An 18,213-nucleotide genomic window follows, 5' to 3' on the forward strand; every position below is an offset into this window, starting at 1 on the left:
AACAGACACACTCTCGGACAATCGGCACATTCTCGGATAGTCAGTACAATTTCAGACGGTCGACAGTCAACATTTGATCCTCATGAATCATGAATTCAACTCAGATGCAGATTGGTCGAACTTATAACAGTTACATCGTTCTAACGTCTGTTGTGAACAAGCCTGGAATCAGCCGCACCGTGTCACTTGTCATTCTGCCTATCGTGTTCCTGCTTGGAGCGTTTGGCAACTCAGCAACTTTCCTAATAATGATAAGTCACAGATTCTGCAGTTTATCTTACGCAGTTTATCTTATCGTTTTGTCTCTCAGTGATATCACGTTCTGCATCCAATATACACTGATGCCTGTTTTGCAGTTTGTTCTCTTCTACATTAAACACGGTCCTATATTCATCATGAATTCACTGATCAGTTGTCAAATATACGAATTTGTAATGGCACTTGCATGCTGCAATAGTTCGTGGTTTATAGTAGCAATATCTTTAGAACGTGCGGCAGTTGTGCTCTTCCCGTTCAAATCTCGTAGGATATGTACACCAAGATTCGCTGGATTTGCTATATTGATAATTACTGCGGTGAATGCACTGATTCTGTATCTCACACCTGTTCTGACTATATATTTCAACGACAGGTTTTTTGGATGTTACCACGAACTATCTCACCAAATAACATATTTTGCCATAACTGGCGTCCACTTCAGCATACTACCGTTTACTTTGATCATTACATCAAATTCTGTAATAATAGTTCAGTTATTCAGAGGTTCAAAAATGGTTTCGTCTGATCAGAAATCTACAAAATCAAAACGTACAACAACAATGCTTGTCACAGTTTCACTCGCATATGCAATATTCATACTTCCAACCACTATTACTACATATTTACCAATCTCACTAGAGCAGACAGATTTTATACACGATATTTTCCAGATTTTATACACGATATTTTACTGGGATGAGAAATTCGTGAGTATTTCTGTATGAAAATCCACTGTAGAAATTCAGTGAAATGAACATTGTTTCAACTTAATCCGGCATAAACTCAAGGAAATGGTTGATGAAAAATTTAGTTAATGGATCCGTAAATTTTTTATCAACCGTTATATATATATTATATTAACCGTTATATATTTTATCCGTTAAATTGTATCATTGATATATTGATATTTCGGTCTTTATTTCGGTCTCTCCACCTTCAGCAAAAATGAACCGTTTCTAATCCGAGCAATTACGGACCGTTCACCATGTGCCATTTAGCGGTGACGTAGTTCTTAATAATACTGTGAAACGCAATTTAGGGGCCTCTATTGTAGAAATCCAGCACGAAGACCAATGTGAAAAAATGTTTCTCATATATATTTTTTTTACCTGAATATGGAATTTGACCATCTGTGATATCACGATATCCTGTTTTCCCCTAACCACGATACGTGTGGTTTAAACTAACAACCTACGTAAATCTGCCGCAGATTTATTTCGGAATGCCCCAATAGCTGAACATGAACAAGTTTTATTGGCAACCAGATACCGGTACGTAACCATGTCTAATAGGCAACCAGATACGCAAATGCAGTTTTCATCATGGTCATACCTGCATTGAAGCTTTCTGATAAGTGAATATCTATGTATGTTGGTTACGCGTATCTGGTGGAATTTTTAAAAATCATATATATTTATAGTGTATTATTCTTGAAATACAATTTTGAATCTCGGAACCTAACCCGGAAGTAATACAGTAGACGATACCGATACCGTATTCGAATCCTGGTGATTTATGCGGCTAAGCCAATCTTAAAGGAGACTTAGCTCTCTGATTAGCTTTTTAAAACTGATATTCAGTTCAGATTTTCGCGAAGAACCTGGTGTAAATCTTTACGAGGCCCTTTTTTTAAGCTCCCTAGAAATTGGAGAATGAAAAATGAATGATTTGTGTGAATATATGCTCAGTTGCACAGTCAGGGCCTTTCCTCTGGAAACCATGTCATTTAAATTCGCTCCATTTGTATAGTAATAAAAATTCGTTTTTCAACTTCTATATAAAGTAGGTCTTAAACTTGTCATAGAGGTGTAAATAAATAGCCAGCAGGGAATAACGATCGACGGTTAATGATTGGAACAAAATTGGTAATGGTTTCTGTAAACACAAGTGTAGGCAAGACACTATTCAACAAAATAAATCGCTCAGGTAAATTGTATGATGCCTACAAACGATTTCGTTCGTTCCCAGGAAAGAATATGTCGTTCGAGCAAATTTCGTTCCCCCGAAAAATTCATTTTTCACCATATCACCTCCGGAGCTTCGTCGGAAACTATATAATACGGATCCGTCTAAATTAAATATTGGGTAAAAAGAGAATCGGTGGCTGTTTCTGTAAAATTTACACGTAATGCTACCTATTAACGATACGAACTCACTGATACTAGGATAACCACAGCCAATTTGCAGAGATCCTTTAAGGCTGCTTTTTGCATCTACATATAATTGAGATTTGGGAATTGCCCAAAAGAAACCTGATCATACTATGACATTTTTATCTATTGATGCATATTTCGGGGTATACTAGCAACGTCCACATGCCTTTGGACAAAGTCGCAGTACAGCTTCAGGGTTGGACTGACAGTGACCATCTTCTGCCCATCTATCACAATCTTTTCTTTCATCTTGACATTCTAAGATATATAGAGATTTGAATAATTTTAGACTCATTTCAAAAGGAATAGCAACCATTCTTACTAGATGATTGAAATGTAATGGTAGGATCGACGTATGTTTACATAAACTTTACATCAGATGGAGATTGTAATTTGTCTTATTTGAAATTCTATGCGGCACTTAAGAATTAATTTATTTACCATCGAAACATTTGTTGCACGATTTCTGACAGTTCATTATATTTTCATACTGGATACACGATGCATGATCAGTTGGGCAGTCGGCCTTTTTGTCCGAACAGTAATTTGCTGTAAAGAAGCAATTGGTTTGCGGTGCTTATTAAATATTGATCAAATAGATTTATTGAAACGGAAAAATCCATATGTTTTTCTAGTAATATCATTAGTATTGTTATAAATCCTTCCTCTAATCTTTAAATCTTTTTTCAACTTAAGTACCTGGTTTTGCCGTCGTAGTTTCCGGTTTTGGTGGCCGAGTCACTGGATCCGGGATATCTATGCCGAACTTCGGACATCTGTCACAGGCTTTTCGACAGTTAATGCTCATCCATCCGGGATTTGCCTCGCATTCTCCACTCTTAGCCCAGTCTGCACACTTCTGATCATCTCCATTTGCATTCACGCATTTTTCATCGTAGTAGGCTAATTATTTTAAACGTAAAAGAATACATATGGCACTTTAATCCAGCACCTATCTATAATAGGTTGAAAATGTTTTAATTACGTAACTGTCTATCACGTATTCACAATTTCTGGAGCGAAATTTGCATTCGTGAATACAGGTTAAGTTTAGAACACTTACATTTGGGGGTAATGCATTTACAATGTTTGTCGACGAATCCTTCGGGTGGGCAAGCAACATTTGGACACCATTCTAAATTTAGAAGGAGTCATATACATATCAACTCATGACATCCGAAATTAGGTGTCTAAAGTGCAGAACCAGTATTTTGATGAACTGTCGATCAAATTACCATTACATTTATACATCATATTGACCGTTTTTACGTCTGAAAACGATAGCATTTTCCAGTAAACTCGGCCGATCCAGCTTTCTCTACTTTTATCGTGTGTCGTTATAGTCTGCTTGCCTTCTTTGCTGAATGACTGAAAGGAATATGTGTTTTACCTTTTCAAACCAACCGCGAAGCCTTAGTTGCCAAAGTTATACTGGTGAGCGATGCATATATAATGAGACTGGTTACAGCATTTGGTAGATTGCAGAAAAAATGGATAATCGTGATTTGAATATTAAGTACCGGTACTTACGTGTATTCCATAATGCATCACACTAGCCAAATCATAAGGGACGCCGAACCTTTCCAAATCGTCTTCTTTGTATTTGTCAAACCACTGTTTCATTACGTCTTCGACATTTTCCCAATTTACACCTATATAATTATCTCGGTCTGGCAACTGATGTTCATGTACCATGCCAATAGCATGACCAATTTCGTGGAAATAGAGTCCCATCTGAAATAAATGATCACGTAATAATGTACATTGATAAGGCGATACGGTACTTGCCTTTAAAGGCATATTGGACGAGTATTTTCCACCTCCGTTAGATTACTTACCCATCTGCAGCCATTCCAATCAAGATTCAAAGCCTGTGTGCCCCCGACCATACCCAACTGCGAATTACACCTATAAGAAAATACCGTTTCATTTAACAAGAAATAGCGAAGGAAAGAGGTGCATTTTTACCCAAATCGCGCCCCTATTCGTACCCGATTCCATTTTGAAAGTGGACTTTGTTGATATCACCTGCATGAGCTGGTCGGAAGATCAGACATGTTTCTTGCATATACACATCCATAGCTTGTTTCATCTCTTTAATTTGATACGGCCCTTGAATGGAATTTTAAAACAATAGCCAAATAGAGGAAAATTAATAATTCTGATATGTATCTAATATTTTAATCATTTGATTTCTATAGCGCCCCGTTCACCGTGTTACGATGGTCAACAGCACTTTGATCAACGGATATTTTCTTTTTAATAACTAATTGTCAATCTAGGATTTGACGGCCTCCGTTTGGCCGTGATATTAGTAATGAGATAATTTAATAATCGATCGTATCTTTTGCCAAAATAAACCATGAGAGAAATCATACCGTTATTAATGTATCATTCGTTTTAAATTATAGATTGTCCATATTCGAATATATAATATGGGATATTTTGAATCTTACAGAAATGATCCGGTTCGAACTCGTATGGAATTGTACGATGTGTCCATCTCCATTTTTCACCCTTGACAGCTTTTCTTTTCGAACGACCAGAGCTAAAGAGTGAAATACTCAAAAGGTAATGAGTTCTTTGAAAACCTCAGATAGATGAATAACTGCATGAAATTGTTTATAAATTCATCCTTAATTGGATGAAAAATAATCATATTGCTGGCCCATCCGACGCCATGTGGCCAATTGAAAGTAACCGATCATGACAGACCAGTTTCCGAATAATTGTCAAGGTTGAGGTTTGAAACCCCTCGATGCAATTGAAGTAGGTATCAATTAGTTCCAAATGAAATAACACTTGATTCTAAATAGCGTTTTCGATGCCATATCAGATATCGATGTCAATGTATAGAATGATTATATTATATAGATGCAAAGCAGCGATAACAGGTTTTCTGTACAGTTGCTGTACATGAATATATCGGAATTACAGATAATTAACAAGTTGCATTTTTAGGATTCTAACCTCATTTGATGACCCTCCTATTTTAGAACGTAGACTATCGTTTGGTGGCGCCATCGGGTGCCATCTTGAATTTATGTAGAATTAACTCTCATTACGACGAACACAATTGATATTAAATTGATATTATAAATACAAGAAGAAAAAGATATTGATTCCGATACGTCGGCTAAATCGATAATTTGCAACGCATACGGTGTATCTGATTCTGGTAATAAGATTTTTCATTATCATGTTACATTACTTCCGACTTCGCAATCACAGCCATGTAGGTTGGATTCGGAGGTCATTTAAGAAAATATTTGATCTACTTACTTCTAGAATTAATCAGTGATCAGTATACGGGATGCTATGGTGGCTGATTCGGGCCATGTAAAATTTCGGGCCACGAAAACGTGCAAAAACAAATATTACCGCGCAAAAACGAATATTTGTTTTTGCGCCCGCGCAAAAACAAATATTACAGCGCAAAAACAAACTTTTAACGCGCAAAAACGAAATAATCCGTTTTTGCGCGCTAAAAGTTTGTTTTTGCGCGGGCGTGAAATTAAAAAATATTACGCCTGCTGCTATGATGTTACGCTGTCACCATCTATTAGATCAAACAGTTACTATGTGATAACTTGATAGGTCTGCCTAGTCCCAGCCCTAATTAATATAAGATTTGAATATAAAATGGAACTGGTAGAACATACTGAAAATAGCTTGTTCAATCTAACCCGACTATTATACCCATCTGCTGAAACATAACAAAATATTCAATACGGTTAGTCATGGGACAAATAGAGATCTGAACGACGTAAAGCAAACAAACAAACAACATCAAATTTCATTTATTTGTAATAAATCTGTATCTACAAATCTGGATGCATGGTCTAATATGGGAATTTTTTTTTTTAATGTGAAAATATAACGTGCACGGTATTTCTATCTAACACGTTCGTGCCTTAGCGCTCCAGATTCAAATTCACTTTTCTGCTAGATGTCTCTCAGAAATGAAGATAAATCTCTATATGTAAGGTAGAAAACTAGCAGAAAATTACGCCGATATTTTTCTTCATATTTTAAAAGGTTTTGTGACACCGTAAAAACCGTTATGATATGTTAATATACATTAATAACAACCACGCGTTATTAATATGGTTGTGTGTGGGCTGATGTGCCTACGTCATCAATATATAATGGGCTAGACTGGTTGCCGGTCAATCAAATTCAACTATTGGTATTTTCAAGCTCACTTCATTGTATTGTGATCAATCGAAGACCATAACAAGCGATATATGCATATTTGTATTCATCAAGGGGTCGTAAATTTAAGTAAAGTTAGTTTTCCTTTTAAATCAATCAATAAAACTGCATAGATTAATTACTTCTTTAGTTACTGTTTAATCTAATAGATGGCGACAGCGTGGCATCATAGTAGCGCGCGTAAATTATTTGAATATTTTTTTGCGTTACTTGACGACCGCGCAAAAACAAATCTTTTGCGCGCGTGCACAAACAAACTTTCGTTTTTGCGCCCGCGCAAAAACAAACTTTTAGCGCGCAAAAACGGATTATTTCGTTTTTGCGCGTTAAAAGTTTGTTTTTGCGCCCGCGCAAGACAAATATTCGTTTTTGCGCCCGCGCAAAAACGGATTATTTCGTTTTTGTGCGGTAATATTTGTTTTTGCGCGGTCATATTTGTTTTTGCGCGTTTTCGTGAAGGACGAAAAAAAAATTTTACATGGCCCCAATCAGCCACCATAGGATGCATACTAAATTGTGCAAAACAGCAGAAAACTTGTTGCCGTTGTAACCATAGTCCATACAAAAAATATTTGGAGAAAATGCAATGCAGGATTAAGGGGGATTCCGAGGGAGTGATAATATCCTAAATTTCGATGGGCTCCTCCTTAAATGTCAGCCTGAAAAAAATTTCGATTGGCCTTCGAAGAGTCAGTCTCTACCCAGAAGCCTGGTCAAAGTCCATTTCTTTCTCAATACACCCACCATTCTTGCATCATGGGTCTACCGTGTGATAGTAGTTGCGTATGTAATAATGATTTATCATTATCATTATCATTATTATCATATTTTGACAATGATTAGGAATTAGGATTTATCTACACTCACAACATTTCCATATGGAGGGAGACTACACTATTTACAATGTCATAGCTATTGGAGGGTGGTTTATTCATCTAAGTCCATTTTGATGAATTAAGCTAACTGGGTTGTTGTATTTTTTCAAATATCAAGGTTACAGAAACTGTTCAAATTCAAATGGCTTTCGCGAATTTCATTAAGTAGAGTGAATTTAAAAATAAAAGTTCATCACCTAAAGCATTACAAGCGGAGCATAATCTAATGAATGTTCGATAATCTATTTACGGGTAAAAGATAAGACTCAATTCTAGAATCGAATAGATTAATTACTAAATCGTCATCAAGTTCACTAATATACCTCTCCAATTCAATTTCATTTTTGTTGCCTAAAATTAATGCAAATCAGATTATCATCTATTGATAACGGTTTCTGGAAACGGTTTCTTGAAGGTATTGGTCGCAGAGAATCTGTTTATTCGCCTTGAGCAGGTCCTACTTGTAAGCCATAAAATGCTGGGTGCATGAGTCAAACCGCAAAAAAAATAAAAATTTATTTGTTATAAATAATCACCAAGGAATATTCAATCTATCGTTTCGATGCAGATTGAGAGATATCTAGGATATATAGGATTAGCATTATATCTTACCCTCTAACCATTTCTGTGATACAAGGAAGGAGATTATGAAATGTACAATATTTACAATTAACAGAAAATATAAACTTGTCTTGATAAAATACAACAAAGGTATTAACAATACATGTATACAATATTTACAACATACTAATTTTTGGAGGGACCTAAATACATCTAAGCCTTTTCTGATGAATTTTGCAAAGTGGGTGATAGAATTTTTTAGAATATTAAGATTGCCAAAAGAGTTCAAATTCAGAATATTTTCAAAGATTTTATTCAGCAGAGTGCATTTCAAAATAATGGTATTCATCACCTAAAACGCGGACCAAAATCATTTCTATCCAACTGAAGGTTTGATAATTTATTTTCAGGCAAAAATAGGCAAATAAATTCGAATAAGCTTATTGCTAAATCCTCGTCAAGTTCACTGATGTACCTTTCTAACTTAATATCATTTTTGTAGCCTAAGATTAATGTATGTCACGCATACACACGCCATCTACTGGGAATTTGAAAACCTCAATTTGGGCGAAATTAGATCCGGTACACAAAAAACCTATTATCTCATATATGAGTATTATCTCTCTGTATACGAGCCCAATTTCCAAAATAAACAACAATAGATTCCTCGCAGACTTGAGATAAAAAATTAAATTTTCCCCATAAGTACAGATTTAAATTCAATACGTCATATTTTTAACTTACCCAACATACAAGTCATGATATTGTTCATTAGTTAGTTTCATATCAAGTTCGGCTAGTATCTGTCCATTTTTATCTGTTTTATACTTGGCTGGGTCAATTCCTGTGAAAATATTTTCATTGAAATTGTCATTGCTGAAATGATTGAAGTAGATAGAATGCATTTTTCAGATTCGTCGTTAAAAAATGGATAGTATTTGAGAGTTGAAACTTCAAACTGTCACAACGCTATGGGTTTGGCTTTTCATTGTGTTGCTATTTGGATTTTATTCGTGGACATGAAAGGACTATCAATTAAATTCGTTATCCATTTCTATACACGAACTGCAAACATTAATCTAGTATATAATTTATACATTTTTTTATTATCCCTACCGTGAGATCTGAGCGATTCGGTAATGGCTTCATCAACTGTGAAATCCGGATCCCGTTTAGCTGTACACAATGTCACCTGAAGTGCGAAAATTTTTAATAATAATTTCAGTTTTTTTTTATTCATTATGTATATCAAGAAAGGCTTTCGGGGAATTTCAGCTACTGGTCTACTTACAAGGACTACGAGAAAAATGAAAGGGCACATGTTTGCATTTTGTCATTAGTTATGAATTAGGCATTCATTTATACATCTGATAAAGCAACAAATGTGATAAGGTTCATTTTGATTAATTGTATATTTCTGTATTCCACCTGTTAGTTCAGATTGATAAAACGGTATGAACGGAAACAGAAAACGCTTAATAAAAGAATAAACGAATATATATAGTTTTCGTATATAACACATAACAATGTAATGAAAATATTCATACGAATTTATCAAATTATCTTCCTGTTTTTTTTTCCATAATATTCTGTATTATAATAAAAACAATTCCATTATCATTTCAGAATACGTAATTCCATCCAGAAAGAAGCCTAAATTTACTGTGTTATAGTGTTGCTTGCAGGCATATGTCACAACCGTGTTGTAGTGTTACTTGAGGGCATAGGGCTGTGCTGTAGATTCACACTGTAATATCATTCTGACCTGAACTTGTGCAAACATGTTCTAAGCTGTTCAGAGGTTTTGATACAAGATATGTCACCATTTACAATGAAATCTTTTACAACGAATATTCGCAAATGTTTTATTTAGTTACATTTATATTCTACATGATTCTGCGCGTTTTCGTGGATGATGAAAAAAAATATTGACCTGTCGCGAATCAGCCACTATAATTGTGCAAGGTCTCTTTGGAATTGATTTTACATTTGATGCGAACAATAAATTGTGAGTTTCAGTCATTTCATATTATTTTCAGCAAGACACACATGAATCATGTGAATTCTACTCGGATTCAAATCATTCGGTCGAACTTGTATCAGTTGTATGTACGTACTCACAGCCGGCATCCGTAAAACCTACCTGAAGCCCCTAATGCAATTTCCAAGCCACATATTTCACTTGTCGAAAATAGCTGTAGCAAAAGGTCGTGTATGAAAAAATGGCCGGTGTAATCAGAGAATGATATAGCGGACATTGTTAATAAATAGAGCCACCACACTGAACCGGACAAAATTACGAACTCAATTGTCTTAGCACACTATGGGTTAGCGGCCCGGAAGTCCCCGGTTAGAATCTAGGTTTTCGTACAAATCTTTTATCCGTTTTTGACGGGAAATGAAGAAAATATCTCTATTTGGAATATAGAACTGCCCTTGTGAACCCCTGGCTACGGATCTGTCTATTTATGTGGTTGAATAATGAACTGATGCTATTTTGTACTGTGCAGAACAGAAATATTTCACCGTCTACAATGAATTCTAGTTTATTGAAATATTTGAATATATTGTAATTGTGGATTGGCGAAAACAATAAGCACTAGATCAATCAATGAATTATGATATTAAGGTCTTGGACAAATAATGACGTAGGCTTTTATGGACTACCAAATCTATATAACGATAAACAATGATAGGCAACATGCATGATGAAAGTCAAACCTTTTCTACCCCAGTTACCTATATGTGAAATTTTTCTAACAAACGGGCAGTCATTCTCAGAATGTTAGAATGTCTCGCTATTAAAATCAGAGATAACTTTTGTGTTTTCTCCACTGGTCTCTGCAGTACCTTATCCAAGCTCAACTCCTCTTTTCGCCACGAACATAATTGCACTTAATTTCAAGATTTGATATATCTTTAAATGGGCATCCTAGATTCACATAGGCTATTTGAAAGAACATTACGGGTCATTTCAAGATTCTAAACCAGGAAATGATAAGGCCAATTCGATGCCCTCTGACATTGAATTGTATAATGCGCACAGCTGTATGTATACTTATCGGAGTCGAATTTGGAGAAATCAGTACAACCTACGATAAGCCTACGAGCAATCATCTCAACGATTGCTCGTAGAAACAACGAACCTAAATACAGCAAAATGTGCAGGCACTGATTTCAAGCCGTGACCACGCGAGCGTTTTGGTTTGACTATGTCGGATCAGGCATGAGCCAATTTATTGCGTATATGAATAATACTTTGTTGCGAAAGTGTTCTGCGTCAGGGAATATTTTTAATAGTATCGAGTGAATACGTATGTTTTACATACAGTGAACGCTCGCCCAAGAAATCTCTCTGACGATGTAATAGACAAATGAAGGGTTTGTGGCAATAGAGGCAATGTATGGAAGACCTCAGACGACATACGAGATATGAGATATAACATACGAGATATGTGATGCAACATACGAGATACGACATATGACATACGAGATACGACTTATTTACAGTACAGGTGTCCGTCCGCTAGCGCCACCGCAGTGTATGTTTTTCAATATTTACTGCATATAAATCGTTTAATACGGTGACTCGTACAGTCATCGTCAATTATATGAAAACCAACATAGTCAACATTTTATTCAAACCAGAAATATATTTCTTTTGGATAATGGACACCTGGACCGGACACAACGATATTAGGCCATACTGTGAACACCCTGGACTAGGCGCGCCGGCCGTTCCTCTCCCGCGGGCGACAAAGTTTTTCAAATCAAAAGATTTTCAAAAGATATCAAACTGTTCAAGTTCTTATGCTATTTCTTGTCTTCCTTTGGTCTGAAAACGGCCTGGTGTTCAGAAGCCGGAGTTCCGATTACTCACTGCCTGCAGAAAAAATAACTATGTTCACCGCCCGCTAGATCGCCGGCTTTTCTGCATTAGAAATCAAAATTCTAAAAAAAAACTCCGCAGCCGGAAATCCCGGCCCTCTAGTGTACGCCTCGGCTGTTTGACACCCCTGCCTGAGTTCTTGAATCCCGAACAACCCGGGAACCCGTACATCGCCCTGGTATCCAGATTAAGAACTCCCGTGCTCTCTCTCAAGGTTTGAAATCCCCAGCTAAATTCCATCCCTATCGAGCTACCGGGGCTGACTGGTGAGTCCACTAGACCAGCCGTTGAGAGTCGAGACTGGCCAGTTTTCGCTAACCGAATTCAATAAATTTATGTTATCTTTAGTATTTTTAATTCATGTCCATGTTTCAATTCATTCGTTGAAATCATAGTACACTAAACAGATTCCGCGTGTGTCGGACTTTTTTTTAAACTCTTTGGTCATCGGCATTCGTAATATACATACATCTATCATTTTTCATCGAAAACCCTCGATCGAACGCGAAGTTTAAACCCTTGACTAGCGCGATTCTTAGCACCACCAATTTGAAGGGGCCATGGCTAACTCTTTTTGAGGGATTTTTGTACACTCAAAAATGGATTTTGGAATTTGAGGCGTTTTTGGTGGATTTATGGGCTGTAGCCCCGTATTTGGAGCCAACTCGAATCACCGGACCATCGGTGTCTCACACTAAGAGTGGCCCACTGACCGTAGCGAGAGGCCGGTCCCCGGTAGCGGTTGATCGAATATTTTTAAATATTTTTCAAATGAAACATTTTTCGCATATCGATATTCATAGTTAATGTATACGCCACTGCCTGCGCACGTGTCGTAGTATACGCCGAGTAGATGTTGAAAAATATACACTGCGGTGGCGCTAGCGGATGGACACCCGTACTGTAAAACAAGTCGTATCTCGTATGTCATATGTCGTATCTCGTATGTTGCATCTCATATCTCGTATGTTATATCTCATATCTCGTATGTCGTCTGAGGTATTCCATAGCAATGAACCAACAGCGCTTCTTCCTCCCACCATGATTTCCAAGTGACAGCAGATGTTTACACAGTTACAAGCATTATATCGGTGCGGCACGCTCAAAAGAGTTAGTTTAAGTTAACCCGTTGATGATAACAATAGTACCAAATAGTACCATGGGATCATTCATTAATTACGTACCCATAAAATTTGAATTTTTCGGCCATTTTTTCGTATACATTAAGCATTACAGTACGCAATTGCACTGACCCCTCCCCCCTCTCCTAATGCGTACGTAAATGAATGACCCCCATGTAGTTCTAACTCTCACTATGTCAACTATCCACTGGTTAACTCTAATGCCTGGTTTTCGCGATCAGTTTCCAGCAAGCTTTGAAAACGCCAAAAAAACTAGCTCTGGCAGCAGAAAAAGCTACGGTAAAATTTCCCAGCAGGAAATAGCTTGCTGGAAATGACGGAAGCCCCTAGGTAGGTGACATACGAGATAATCTTTTCACAATTTCGACTTATTATGTCAAAATTCGACTTATTAAGTCGAATTTCGAGTTAGTTAACTCGAATTTCGAGTTAATTATGTTGAAATTCAAATATTTTCATGTCGAATTTCTGAGTTATTTTTATGTCGAAATTCGAGTTATTATGTCAAAATTCGACTTATTAAGTCGAAATTCGACATAATCTGTTGAGCTTCTGTGCTCGCAGTCAATCGGCAGATTAACTAATATTGGAAAATATTTGTTAGGGATGTTCAGACACATAAGATCTCTCTTAAGTGACACTAACTAAATGATTTAAATAATTACCTATCTATATCAATTAAGATATTGTATTGTGAAAACGTAACGCCATCTCTATTTGTAATTTTGTTCAGTTTATTATTATTGTCATACAAGTGTAAACACTTTGACGAAATAAACATTATCATTATCATTATCATTCCGTAGTATACTGCTGCCGGCTACCGGCTGCAATTTCCAGCTTTTTAGTCCCTGCAAAAGGAAACCCCTCGTGAAAATGCGTGTAATTTATCATTGCCATATAGGCATATATTATCGATCCAGGGACACGAATGACTCTTCCTGATAATAAGGCCATTTCTTAAGCTTGAACTGTCGCATGTGATATTCAGAGATCAGTTACACCCAGGGCATACGATCTTCATAAAAACGCTTCAAATTCAACTTTTGTTCGTTCATTGCCTTTAAGGAACCGTTCTTTGAAATTGAACGATTATTGGTGATACGTCGTCATTTTTTATTAGGACATTCATAACTTTCATCTTACGGTTCTCTTTATCCGAATTTGTATCATTAGTACCATTCTCAGGCTTATGTAATGTACCATAAATGGGATTCAGAATTTTTGATCGGACATGATTTACGTAGCTCTGTAAGTTTGACTTATATGACGGCTATACTGAGTATACGGTGGCTGATTCGGGCCATACTAAAGGATTTTTCGTACGGCCAGAGCAACGATAAAGAATTTTCACAATGGCACGTATTTTTGTTCTCGCGCGAGAATTCAAAACATTTTTGTTTTCTCGCGTGAGAAAACCAAAAAACGGGCCATTGTGGAAATTCTTTATCGTTTCTGTAGCCGTACAGAAGATTTTTCTAGTATGGCCCGAGTCAGTCACCATAATACTGCAACCTCCACTAAACTAGAATTCAGATAAATGTAACGAAAGACAATATGTTGTAAGCACCATACTATATTATTCAAACATCAAAATTTACGATCAGATTTTACGTGAAATAGAAACTCTGCAGAATGGAAGTTGAATGTCCATGATCCTTATAAGTGTCATATACGTATATCAAATGTATTTCGCAAATAGTTTCGAACGACATCATAAACACTCTCACAGTCTCGACATGGCACCGCCATTTTAATCCTATCATTTAATTATATTCCTTCGTGTAAGGGTGATAACGAACTTGTGGTCGATGATACCTATAGTTGTGATTCAAAGAGTCATTAAAATATCTAGGATATGGCGATAATGCGTAAAAGTTCGAGTTTTGTACAGTTCTTGCGAAGTATTGTCCTGGTACGAATGAAGCAGGAAGAGGAAGAGGAAGAGGGGTGGCTCCAGCCATCCAAACCGGACTTACTGGCGTTAGTTGACTTGGTATCCGAAGACTGTCCGATCCACAAGTGCTCTCCAAATAATTCCTTCCATAATGACTTTTCGAAATCCCACGTAAAAGATCGTCACGATATTTCTCGTTGATGGTCCAGAAATTTCCGCGAGTGTCTTTTCTGCCAAGTTTCACGAATCGTTCACTCAGTGAAAGATTGTGTCGTACACAGTTTTTCCATTTACTTTTCGTTACGCGGTAATAAACGAATTGATGCTCTATAAAGTCGTAAATCTGATGCAATTGCAATTTTCCATCTTTCGACGCGAAAATTGCCATCGCTATCAGAGTTGTGTAAGAGATATTTGGTCGTTGAATATCAGCGTTCAACGTCTCTTCGGTGGTTCCTGAGGTCTGCTGTGCTGGTGTTAGACTAACGGACGGTAAACTTCTAGGTAACATCGCAGGAACATGATGGTAGATTCCGTAAGTGGGCATCGGATATGCCAAATTGAAGTGACCTACAGTATCGTTGAAGTGACCTACAGTATCGTATTGTATGGCATTCGGTCGTATCGCTGTGGGTCTCGATACTGACTGATGATTTTTTTGATCGACGGTTGTTGAAGACACCATGGGTGACCGAATCGGTTTCAAGGCAGTCACTTCTTGTTCCGGTATATCATCGATTGATTTTGAGCTGGACATTTTAGAAAATAGATATGAACCAATCCTCCTCGATGTACGATCATGTGAGTTATAGCGATATCAGCCCAGTGCCGGTATTTATAACATTCGATTTTCGGTGAGAATATCACCTTTTTGCTACTCAACTCAATTCTTTTAAAAACATAGCGTCCTCAAAGCATTACTCGATTTTGATTAAAGTCACCGCCTGTTTACTGCGCGAAGTGATAATTAGTTTTAGTTGTTCCCCAATTATGACTTAAACTATTAGTGTGTAAACAAGTCACGATAAATCTTTGGCGGTGTTTAATGTGTTTAGATACATCTGTGTTTATTTTTGAGTAAAGAATTCATTAGTTTATTAATAAGACAATCCTGATATTAACGAGCCAAAAATTAATCGGTTGAAAACTCGTCTATTTTATGTTGTAAAAGAAGCATGATATTCTTTAGGGGTGTATTTTCTCAATTTGCGCCAGTCTTATATCATTGAAAACGATGAAAAAGAGAAATATCGGGTAGTCATTCCAAATCAGAAAAAAAAAAACATAAGAAAGGCCAGATACTTTTCATCATACCGTATTCGTTTATTTCAAAAACATAAAGTACTCAAAGCATGCATTCAATACATCAGGAAACGAGGCAAACTCTTTTACCGAACACATTCAAATTAATCTTTTGAATTCAATTTGTCATGGCAGTTGTATCAAACAAACAGACTAGATCAAAGGGTTCAATTCCACGCGTAGTATATTCAGCAGTCAGAAATTAAGGCTTAGGAGCTCATGTGAACTTCGTAATAGCCTCAGTCATCTTGCTTAAGTCTTGGAGTAATCAGACTTGATTCCTCCAAGCTTAAGTGTGCAGGTATTTCTCTCATATATTGAAGTTTATCTCACAGCTGGGTGTTTTATTCGCGATACGGCATCGTCAAAACGTTTTATTCAAGCAACACAACATAGCCGTGCAATGGTAACGTAAGGAAACTCCTCGATTTGATTCAACAATAAAATTCAACAAAATGTTTCAATATTCGTTGAAAATCTTTATTAGAATTTGACTTTTAAGATTTCAAATTTCCCGTGGTGTAGGTCACAATAATCTGTGACTTTTAGCGAGTTACGTGCATAAAAATCACATTATAATGTGTCCGCAAACTACGTATTAAAAATCATATTATCGTGTAGTAAATTTCTAGATAGATATATAAACTAAATGATAAGATATACTTTGATATTGTTGTAAAAGGTATTATCTAGTTTTTATCCTCTAGTTTTGATTTTGGGGGATTTTCTACTGTGGGTATTTCTACCTAAAGGGATGTTAATCGGGGAGATTTTTCACCTGGGGATCTTTATCTTGTGCACAAGATAAGGGGGTTAGATATTTACGGCGGGAGGATTGATACCTATGCACGTTCCCGTGCATTAAAACATATTGATATGTTCCCTTGAGAGCAGTCAAGAGATGTCGAGAGAGACAGATGTCAAAATTGGGGACATGTTCAGCAAATCATTATCAGCTCGGGACGGACCGCTTTTCAAACATTTGCCTCGATTTCCACCGTGCAATAAACCTTCACATATGTACACTTACCAACAGTCAATTAGAGATATACAAAATAATGAAATACACGTGACATGAAAAACTTTATCACCCAAAAAGATATTTCTTCAGTTATATCTTTATAATATATGCCGACAGTTTTAAGAACAGATTGATCAAAGCATTACTCGTTGCTAATTGCTAATTAATTGCGCCTTTTGATCAGATTCATAAGAAAAATTGATAATTAGTTTTATTCGTTCTCAACTGCTAATTATACCATATGAATAAAAAACTATTCTTTATGTTACGTCATTACTGCTGGCGTTGGATTGGATTTTATATGATATTTAATCCAATCCAATGCACCAGCGGTGAATACTTTACATTAAACTTTGATTTTAAACTTAAAAATTTGATTTTGAAACATAGAATATTAATTTCCTGAAAGAGTTAGCAGAAATGGTGTAAATTGAATTAATATATTTATAGAGCGTGTCATCAAACCTTCCCAGCACCCCGCAGCCCGATATTAGATATTAAGGCTAGCTTTCTGTATTTAATTCGTATTGTAAAAATAACACGTACCGGTACAATATATCATATCCGAAAATCATAACATAGGTAAAAATACCCAAGAATAAAATGCAGATGATATCATCTGAGATTAAGCGAACATGAGCATTGACATTGGACATAATGTATTCTTCAAATACTGAAAGCACAGTTTAGATATATCATATTTGTAGACAATTGAAATCAAAAGGTGAATTATTTTTGAGGAGAGAATCCCACAATGATAATAAAAAGTCCGAAAAAGAAACTTCGAGATAGTAGTTTATTTCAACGTTTCGACTATATCCTAATAGTCATCTTCAGGAATAATCATTCATTATTCCTGAAGATGACTATTAGGATATAGTCGAAACGTTGAAATAAGTT

The 18,213-nt window shown here is 36.3% G+C and overlaps 1 protein-coding gene across 1 annotated transcript; it reads right to left on the bottom strand.

Annotated features, from left to right (window-relative positions):
• Positions 1-257: 257 nt before the first annotated feature.
• On the bottom strand, positions 258-9,383 carry LOC141898981 (zinc metalloproteinase nas-1-like). Its single transcript, XM_074785130.1, has 13 exons — positions 9,354-9,383; positions 9,179-9,254; positions 8,807-8,906; positions 4,868-4,959; positions 4,403-4,523; positions 4,250-4,319; positions 3,942-4,145; positions 3,647-3,779; positions 3,475-3,546; positions 3,111-3,314; positions 2,853-2,960; positions 2,578-2,669; positions 258-735 (listed from the first exon to the last, which is right to left on the bottom strand). Exons 1-13 carry the CDS (start codon positions 9,381-9,383, stop codon positions 724-726), a joined length of 1,314 nt encoding a protein of 437 aa, XP_074641231.1. The 3' UTR covers positions 258-723.
• Positions 9,384-18,213: the final 8,830 nt, after the last annotated feature.

The sequence above is a fragment of the Tubulanus polymorphus genome, chromosome 2 (assembly GCF_964204645.1).
Source record: "Tubulanus polymorphus chromosome 2, tnTubPoly1.2, whole genome shotgun sequence".
Lineage (NCBI taxonomy): Eukaryota > Metazoa > Nemertea > Palaeonemertea > Tubulaniformes > Tubulanidae > Tubulanus > Tubulanus polymorphus.